General features: G+C 39.9%; 1 protein-coding gene across 1 annotated transcript; it reads right to left on the minus strand.

The window, feature by feature from the left end:
* Positions 1 to 8,723: 8,723 nt before the first annotated feature.
* LOC126708095 (uncharacterized) lies at positions 8,724 to 10,499 on the minus strand. Its single transcript, XM_050407916.1, has 4 exons — positions 10,137 to 10,499; positions 9,950 to 10,085; positions 9,354 to 9,823; positions 8,724 to 9,245 (listed from the first exon to the last, which is right to left on the minus strand). The coding sequence occupies exons 1-4, from the start codon at positions 10,497 to 10,499 to the stop codon at positions 8,724 to 8,726; spliced, it is 1,491 nt and encodes a 496-aa protein (XP_050263873.1).

Here is a 10,499-nt window from a genome sequence, read left to right on the forward strand (position 1 = left end):
AGAATAGGAGGACGATTAAAAATCAAGAGTTATCTCTAAAGAGCTCTAAATCCCAATTTGACGAATTGTTATCATATTGGATTTTCTTGAATTTTTGTAGACTGCCTATGTTATTCAATTTTATTTCAAACTATTCATTTTGAAATTATTTCCATATTAACATTAAAATATTTATATAAAAAATATATATTAATCTTATAGTAGAAAGTACCTCATTGCTAATGGAATTTAACCGATTTAGCTTTAACCATGCTAATTGTTCCACTTTACTATTATTTATTGATTGATAGAGAATCACTATAAATTTACCAATTGATTCTTTTGTGCTTTAAAAACTAATTTAGTAAATTTGGGGTATACATTCAATGTACTCCATCGTTATATATGTGCCTTTCTAACGCAAGGTTATAAGTTTTGATCCAGCATGGTCTTACTAAATTAAGAGTAATTTTTCCTCTCAAAATAAATTAAGAGTTATCTCATTTTTAATGTTTGAAAAAAAAAAAAGTGATTGGAGATTTTCGTGTTGGTACACGCAAGATGCAAAGTATAAAGGCCGCACAGGGCCCATTAATGGAGTCCAAACTCCAAATGTGATTTCTGTTTCTTTTGAAACCCAAATCCAAACTTCTTTGCTCACAGGGCCCATTAATGGAGTCCAAACTCCAAACTTCTATGCTCACCTCCCAAGTCCCACGCTTTCGAGTTTCCTCTCTCTTTCTCTCTCTCTCTCTCTCTCTAATCCCGTGACTTCGTCCCAATACCACCATTAGATTAGTCAAGATCCTCAACTAAGTTTTTTTTTTTTTTTTTTAAGGTATTTTAATGTTCCCATATAAGTTATCTTTAGAGTTATAACAAATAGTATTAAACTATGTTAATTTAAATAATTAAAATTTACAGTGTTTTATTCTTAAAAAAAATCAAAACCAAAACCAAAATCGTGTGGAATAAAGGAATTCAATACTAAACAAATTTTCATTAAATTGGATTTAATATTTTTTGAAGAAATTATAATTAAATTAGGTGTGTTTTTTCAACAGTTTTTAAATGTGGTGATTTATTATCCGTGTAATTTTTTATTTTCTAGATTGTAATTAAGAAACAATGCGTACTTTAATTTCTAAAATTTTAATTATGATATTACTTTGTAGTTTCTATTTCATGTAGTGGAATGATGTTACGTAAATCTTCAGTGCAATGTCATTTTTGTAAGGATTTTCTTTGATTTTTATCCAAACCAAATTAAGTGACAATTATAAGTCCATCAATATTAAGTGGGGGACAAATATTCATAATTAAACTTATATCATGGCAGCCAAACCTATTTTACAAAAAGGCTCATGCTGGAGAGTTGGTAATAGAGCTTCCATCAGGATTCTTCATGATTCCTAGATTCCCAATCATCCCATGAATAAAGTTCTTCACCCTCCATAAAACATTGAGGAAGAGATGACAGTTTCACAATTGTTAGACCCAAAACGATGTTGGTGGGATAGGGGCCTCATTATGCAGCTTTTTAATCAGGAGGATGCTGAAGCAATTCTTCGAGTGCCTCTTAGTCAAAGGTATATCTCTAACTCTTTTCTAGCTACACAGCAAAAATGGTGAGTACTCAATGAAATCAGAGTACCATGTAGCAAGACAGTTGGCAAAGGAGGGGTATTAGGCAGAGAGTTCAACTGGGGCTTTGGGAGCACAAGTATGGAAGCATCTATGGAAGCTTTATATACCGAATAAGCTTAAAATCTTTGGCTGGCGACCTTGTCGCAACATGCTACCAACCCTGGCAAACTTGGCACAGAAAAGAATTATTCAAGATAGCACCTGTGAGTTTTGCAAGAGTAATTCTAAAACTGGAATTCATGCATTGTGGGACTGTGGGGTGGCACAAGACATTTGGGATGGGTGTTCAATATGTTTGCAAAAATGTTCTGTTGGACAAGCAGACATGATTCTGTCAAAGATCAAGGTTGCAGCAGCAAAGTGATTCAAAGCATTCAGAGTAGCAATTAGAACAAAAAGCACATATTCTGGAGTAAACGACTTGTAGTTCTGTTGATTTCATTGTATATAGCATAAACTATAGGTAGTTTAGTTATCATTGTATATAGCCTTTGGTGATGCACGTGAGAGTTTATTTTTGCTGTTACAGGTTTTGTTGTATCTGTTAAATTAGTCACTAAGGCTCTGTTTTTGTATATAAAAGAGCACAGGTGTGTATCATTAAGCAAGTGAATGAGAAATTTTCATTTCTAACAAATTTCTCATTTGGTATCAAATTCTAGGGTTTCGTTCTTGAAAGCTTGGAGTTGCTTCAATGGCTTCCACGACTTCTACGTCAAATTCTTCTTCTACTTCGTCTGAGCAAGATCTAGCGGTGGTAGAGGATATCTCTAATCCTTTGTATCTTGATCATGTTGAAAGTCCTGGAGCTATGCTTGTATCAAAGGTCTTGATTGGTGAAATTTACCATGTTTGGGCTCGATCAATGAAGAAGGCCTTAATTGCAAAGAACAAGTTAGGTTTTGTTGATGGCACGATTACTCTATCTTCTCCATTGATAAAAACTCCAGCAACAGTTGAGGTTGGATTCATTGTGATAACATGGTTGGTTCGTGGTTGAAGAAGGCAATGTCACCTCAAATCAGAGTTAGCATCACTTATAGAGTCACAGCATTAGAAATCTAGAATGATCTTAGAGATGCACATTCTCAAGGCAATGGACCTAAGGTTTTTGAATTGCAAGGATATTGCATCAATCAATCAAGGTGATTCTTCAATTACTGCTTATTTCACTTAATTAAAGATGTATTGGGATCAACTCAAGAATTTCAGGCCTACTCCAACCTATTCTTGTGGAGAATGCACTTGTAATGTCTCACAAAGAATTGAGAACCTTCACTTTCAAGATTCAGTGATACAGTTCTTAATGGGACTCAATGATTCCTATTCTCAAATCAAAGGACAAATTTTGGTAATGGAACTACTTCCATCCATTAACAAAGTCTATTCTTTGTTGATTCAAGAAGAAAGGCAGAGGCATGTGGGAAGTTCTAATATTCACATTGAGTCCACTGCTCTTGCTGTGAAAGGTTCCAATTCCACTTCTGTTTTATTTGGAGGTAAGAATTCCAAAGGCAAAGATAGGCCTATTTGTACTCATTGTGGGAAACTTGGTCATACCATGGAGAAGTACTTCAAGCTGCATAGATTCCCACTTGGATTCAAGCCTAAAGGAAAGACTTCAATGATGAATCAAGTAGGCATTCAAGAAGACCTTGTAGAGAACAATCACTCAATAACTGATGCTAGCCAATTTCCCTTTACTAAAGAACAATGTCAGCAGTTCTTGGCTATGCTAGGTGATATCGTTTAGAATCAGTAAGGTGGATGCTCTGGCTTCAGTGGGCTATTGAACGGTGGAAGGCCTACAAAAAGCAAACACGCTGTCAAAAAGGGGACCGGAGAAGACCGGCCAAACCCCCTCCGATGGCAAAGTTAGTCTCACAGGAATGAAATTTCAACTTTTTGGGAGTCAAGTCTCAGAATGTTCTTACCTCTCTTGGGTTCAGACTGGTCCTTTATATAGAGATCCTAGGGACGGTTATTGGTCCAATAACCTCCCCAAAATTTGTGGAAGCCAATGAGTTTGGAGTTAATTTCCTCAACGGCTACTAAAGTTGTAACCGCTAACAGAAGTTAACTCATTTGAGGGATTCATGGCGATAGCTACGGGTTTAGTAACCGCTACAAAGAGTCGAAAGTTTTCTAAGTGTTGCGTATTCGTCCGTCTAGTGTATGATGATTTGATCATCCCTGGACATCTGATGATCGTCCATGGATGACCTTCATGGACGAGTTTATCGTCCATGGGAGACTTCATTGATCAAGAGTAATATTATCGTCCATGAACATTTTTTCTTCTTCTGGGGTGATTCTTGGTCCAATTTGCTCTATTGGCTCTGGACGACACCTTTGGATGAACTGGAGTTGGACTAATTTTCCACTTCCCCATCAGTTGCCCCTTTGTTCAAAGGGTCGTCCAGGATATTGTTATGATTATAATAAGATTTCACTTTTTTGTGAGCCATGTGTTGCGAAGCTGTTGGTTGGCCAGTCGTGTCGATCTTGTTTCCCAAAGGAACCGCCACGTGTCAATTTTTGAGTGGCGAGCGTCGTTTCACTGTCCCTGTTGCTGGGGCATATAAATAGTGCGTTCTCTTTCATGCCCCTTACTTTCCTCTCATTTTCCCTTCTGCCATCTCGTCCAAGAGCCTCGTCTAGCTCTCCTCCTAGTTCTATCAGGTATTTCCTCTTTCTTTTTAGGTTTTCATCTTAAATCTTTCTACATTTCAACCATGTCTTCGTCTAGTAGTTTAGAGAGGGAGATAGACGAGTACCAGGACGGTTCTTTTGGGAGTGAGGGTAGCAAGGAGAGTAGTGTAGATATCTCGTCCTGTAGCGATTCCTCAGACGAGCATTATTCGTCTGGGGTTCCTGGCATTCCCTTAGAGGAATTTCAGGAACTACAACGTAGGATGGCTTCTGGATCTAGGGCTAGCTCGTCCAGACAGCCATCTAGCCCTCCTCAAGACGAGGAAGAGGACGAGGAAGACATCATTTATAGTTGTGCCCTAGAGGTAGCATCCACCTTAGACGCTGCCAAGTTAAAAACTCTTGTAGATAGATACCAAATTCCTAAAGAGCTTAACCCTCGTCTACCCAAGGCTGGAGAATGGTGTTGTTCTTCTTCCTCCAGTTTAGGGGTATACACTTCTTACTTTTTAGCTGGCCTTAGGTTTCCTCTAAATTCCTTCTGCAGAAACCTCTTCCAAAGGTTGGGTATTGGACCTAACCAGCTCAACCCCAATGGTTGGAGGACGATAGTCACCATGCAAGTGCTATGGCGTGAGGCACTGGAAAGGAACCGTCCAATTACGGTGGATGAGTTCCTTTACTGTTATAAGCCCTCGGAGATAAAGAAATTTGCTGGTTTTTACCAGTTCTAGTCTAGGGGCTCTTATTACAGTTTAATCAAGGGTCGTAGCTCGTTTGACCGGCTCTGGAAAAAAGAATTTTTTATTATTTCTGGAAATTGGGCTGGGGACCTAGCTGATGTGGGTAATCCCCCCTTCCCACCTTTTACCAGCCCTCTAGGTCATCTTCGTCTTAAGGGTTTGTTTTCTTTCCATTTTATTTCGTTTTTCCTTACATTTTTCCTATCTTTCAATCGTCTAACCCTTTCTCTTGATGATGCAGCCGTTGTTCGTCCACGTTTGGACAAATTTTACTTGGATTGGATAGACGCGATTCGTACCTTCCCTGGGAGAACTTTCCACGATTTGGTAACTCTCAATCGTCTAGCAGCTTAGGGACTTGGCCCAGTGCCTACTGCAGAGAACCTCAGTCACGAGGAGACTACCCGTCGAAGTAAGTATCATCCACTTTATTTCTTTTTTTTTTTTTTTTTTTTTGATTTTCCTCGTCACAAGGATAACTACAATGAGGGAGAACAAAGAAAAAATAGTGACTAGTGGGGATAAGGATGTTGTTGCACCCCCAACTATCCAAGCGACTTCCGTCCAGGCTGGGAAGAGGAAGTCTAAGTCGATATCCAGTGCTGTGGACTTGGACGACCTTCCAAGTCATTGAGGCCCCAAGAAGCAAAAGCCTGGTAAGACTTCTCTTCCCAAGGTCCCCAAGTTTACACCTCTGACGGTGAACTTGGACGACCCTCTGGTGGATGTGGAGCCCGTCCAAACAATCCATCCCGTCCAGATTGATCCTCCCCCTCCAGCCAAAGCTTCTCGCAAGCCTAGTTCGTCGGAGCCCTCTGATCGTCCTTCCAATCTGGTTCTGGACGAGGGGTACGCATGGAGGACGTTTAAAGGAATCGTCACTGAGCGTGAAGTTAATGAATGTTACAACATGTCAGTGAAGGAATTTGAACGTTCTGGCATCCATGACCTTTTTAAGGTAAGTCTTTCCCTCGTCCTTGTATGTAAATTTTTTTTTTTTTTTTTTTTTTTAAATTTGAATATGATGTCTAACTCCCTTTTGTCCATATGCAGGCTATGTCAAAATTTTATACAGCAACCTGTCAGGCTAAGGAGTTTGCTACAGAGGCTAAGACGGCTAAGGACAAAGCTAAGGAGCTGAACAATGAAATTCTGCTAAAAAAGGGGGAGGTCCTTAGGTTGACCGAGGATTTTAATCGTCTACAAGGAAGTGAGATGAAGCTGAAGAACAAGGTGGAAGAGCTTAAAGCTGATAACCTAGAGAAGGATACCCGTATCGTCCATCTCGAAGGATAAGTCTCTGAGTTTGCCTCGTCCTTAGAGAAAGCACATGAAGAAGTCATAGTAGCCTTTAAGAAGTCTGACGAGTACAAGAATCGTTTAGACAGCCACTATGCAGCTGGCTATGAGGACTTTCCTGCTGATGCTAAGGAGACATATCCTGACTTGGACTTCAATTCTTTCAAGCTTCCCCTCGCTAATGAAAGTTCCTTGTTGCAGACGAGTTCTGAGGACGTCAACATAATGGACAATGCTAACACTGAAGTGACCCAGGACGACCCCAAGACTAGCTTGCCCAAGTGATTGCATTTTCCTTATAAAATTTATTTTACTTTTATTTACTTTTATCTGGAAGTGCCCGTTGTTTTGGGCTTTGTTCTTTACTCCTTTTATTCAAGTTCATACAAGTACAATTGTCTCGTCCAAGATTATGGACGAGTCTTATATACAATCAGTTTTATTTTCACAACTTAAAGGTTTTTTTCTTTTTTGGACGTGAGTCATCCACCCTTCTTTAAATTCCATGAACAAATAAATATTTTCTATTTTCACCTTCCATTGTATTTGAATACATACATTTCCAGCTTTATGTATGAAATTTTATTTTCATTATTCATATCATTTTTGTGGCTGTGTGGTTCGTCCACCCAGGAATTCAGTTTGCCTCGTCTTGAGTATAGGGGTGAATTTCTTATTACATCATCGAAATAAAGCAAATTGAATCCTTTTAACTTATCAAGTACAGTTTGTCTATGAATGACATTCTTTTTTGTTAGCTTTTATTCATTATTCAAATTTAGGGACGACCATATTTCTGTCCTTGATAAGACTTCCCAGCAATTTCTCGTCCATGCAATGGATTGTTACGCTGGTTAAATTCATTTATGGGCTTGTGCTTTTGCACAGTCTTTGTTCGTCCATGTTTTGGACGGCCATTTCTCGGGTTTCATCTCGTCTTAAGCTTTAGACGGATATACCTTGTTCTATTTTAACTTTAACTCAGGTTTCATCTCGTCTTAAGTTTTGGACGGATGTACCTTGTTTCATTTTAACTTTAACTCAGGTTTCATCTCGTCTTAAGTTTTGGACGGATGTACCTTGTTTCATTTTAACTTTAACTCAGGTTTCATCTCGTCTTAAACTTTGGACGGATGTACCTTGTTTCATTTTTCCTTTTAAGAAAAGCTTATGGACGATACATCCTTGCGTCCAAGGATTTCATTCGTCCATGCTTATTTGCTTCTTTCTGGATCATTCTGAATGAATATACAAAAATAAAGGATTCCCATACAATATACTTGAAAATACATCATATATATATATATATATATATCTGAAAATCCAAACTTATGCAAACATTCATCCACAGGCATGGCACATGCTCATGAGCTAGTGCCTTAGGGAATTAAAAATACAAACCAACTCGTCCATGAATAGCACAAAAGGGAAAACACTAATGTACTTTCTAAGGGATTATTGAAATACTTAAAACACATAGTAGTAGTAAACAAACATGAGAATACTTCCGCTCGTCCAGGTATCTCGTCCGTGGCCACTTTTGTCCAGAGTCAGCATTTATTGATGGTATTTCCTTAGGTACTCAACATTCCAAGGGTGTTCTAGCCTACGTCTATCCAAAGCTTCCAAATAGTAGGATCCTTGCCTCTTGCAGTTGATAACCCTATAAGGTCCTTCCTAATTTGGCCCCAGTTTCCCGTAGGCCGAGTTTCTTGTTGCCAAGGTAACCTTCTTCAGGACGAGATCCCCGATGTTGAAGCGCTTGAGCTTCACCATGACATCATATTGTCTTGCCATAAGATTTTTGCACCTCGCTATTCTCTGTTCTGCATCCATCCTGACTTCGTCCATAAGGTCAAGGTTAAGACAGAGCTGTTCTTCGTTTTCTTCAGTTTGATACTTCCTCATCCTGTGGCTTGTCATATGTACTTCTGCCGGTATAACTGCCTCACTTCCATAGGCTAGTTTAAAAGGAGTTTCCCCTGTTGGAGTTCTCACTGTCGTTCTGTAAGCCCACAAAACACCCGGTAACTCATCCGGCCATACTCCCTTTGCCCCTTCGAGCCGAGTCTTGATAATCTTCAACAAGGATCGGTTTGCTACTTCTGCCTGGCCATTGGCCTGTGGGTGGGAGGGTGAGGAGTAATGGTTTCTTATTCCAAACTGTTCACAAAATTCCCTAAAAGGTGTGTTGTCAAACTGTCGTCCATTGTCAGACACTAGTACCCTAGGTACCCCGAATCTGTATACAATGTTCTTCCAGAATAAGTTCTTGACATTCTGTTGTGTAATTTTTTTTAAGGGTTCGGCTTCCACCCATTTTGTGAAGTAATCTATTCCTACCACCAAAAATTTCATTTGCCAAGTTCCAGTTGGAAAGGGCCCCAAAATGTCCAGTCCCTATTACGCGAAAGGCCAAGGGGCCATCATTGGCCTAAGATACTCTGCTAGCTGTCTAGGAATGTTGCTGAAGCACTGACATTGATCACATACCTTAACATATGCCTTAGCATCAGCTTGGATGGTTGGCCAATAGAATCCGCTACGGATGACTTTATGGACGAGTGATCTAGCTCCCGAATGGTTACCACATGCTCCTTCATGAACCTCCCTCAACATGTAGTTTGCCTTGTCCGGAGCCAAACACCTTAGGAGAGGCTGGGAAAAACCTCTTTTGTATAACACTTCGTCCATAAGTATGTACCTGGCTGATTTGACCCTGAGCTTCTTAGCTTCGTCCTTCTCTTCTGGAAGCCTTCCGTCCTTCAAGTATGACACTATTGGGGTCATCCAATTTTCATCACCCTCTATCTGCAGCATCTCTGGAAGGTCTATACTAGGCATGTATTGTACTGCATCCAACTCGTCCATTGCTTCATTCGCAGACGCTTCCTTTGCCAGAATATCTGCTTCCACATTCTCTTCCTTTGGGATTTGAATGAAATTAGCTTATTTGAATTTCTTCATAAGGCGTACTACCTTCTTTAAATATTTCTTCATTCTGTTTTCATTGGCTTCACATATCCCATTTACTTGGCCTATGACCAACTGAGAGTCTCCCAAGACAAGTATTGAGTTTGCTTCTACAGACTTAGTCAACTCCAACCCCTTTAAAAGGGTTTCATACTCCACTTCATTATTAGTAGTTTGGTATAGCAAACAAGCCTTGTACTTTAATTTGTCTCCTTCTGGTGATTGCAAAACAACTCCTATTCCTCTAGCATGCAATGTAGACGATCCATCTACATGGACGACCCATTTTTTATTGTACTCTCTTTCACCAAAATCCTCATAACTCGGGGTGAACTCTGCAATGAAATCTGCTAGGGCTTGGGCCTTGATTGCATTTCTCGGTTGGTACCGAATGTCGAATTCACTAAGTTCCACCGCCCATTGAATCAGCTGTCCTGCAGCTTCTAGCTTGTTCATTACCTTCTTGAGCAGATGGTCCGTCATGACATTGATGACATGAACTTGGAAGTAATGTCTTAACTTTCTAGAAGCTGTTATTAGTGCAAAAGCCAACTTCTCTATTAGTGGGTACCTTCCCCTGCTCCTTTGAGTGCTCGGCTAGTGTAGTACACAGGTTTTTGTACTTTTCCTTCCTCCCTGATTAGAGCTGAACTTACGGCATGTGGAGACACCGCTAAGTATAGATACAGTTCCTCTCCTTGCATGGACGGACTTAATAATGGAGCTATAGTGAGATAGTCCTTCAGGTCTTGGAAGGCCTTTTGACATTCGTCCGTCCATTCGAATGCCTTCCTGAGGACTTTAAAGAAAGGTAAACATTTGTCTGTGGCTTTCGAAACAAACCCTGTTCAAAGCAGCAACTCGCCCAGTGAGGGATTGGACTTCCTTGATATTCTTCGGTGGTTCCATGTCCAATATGGCTTGGATCTTGTCTGGATTCGCTTCGATTCCTCTTTGCGAAACCATGAACCCCAGAAACTTTCCCGACGATACTCCGAATGCACACTTACTTGGGTTCAATTTCATCTTATATCGCCTAAGTGTTTCAAAGGTTTCCTGTAGATCGTCCAAATGGCTTTCCTTGTCTATGCTCTTCACAAGCATGTCGTCGACATAGACCTTTACATTCCGTCCTATCTGTGGACGAAACATGTGATTAACCAAACTTTGATAAGTTGCCTCTGTGTTCTTTAAACCAAAGGGCAT

The sequence above is a fragment of the Quercus robur genome, chromosome 12, assembly GCF_932294415.1.
Source record: "Quercus robur chromosome 12, dhQueRobu3.1, whole genome shotgun sequence".
NCBI classification, from domain to species: Eukaryota; Viridiplantae; Streptophyta; class Magnoliopsida; order Fagales; family Fagaceae; genus Quercus; species Quercus robur.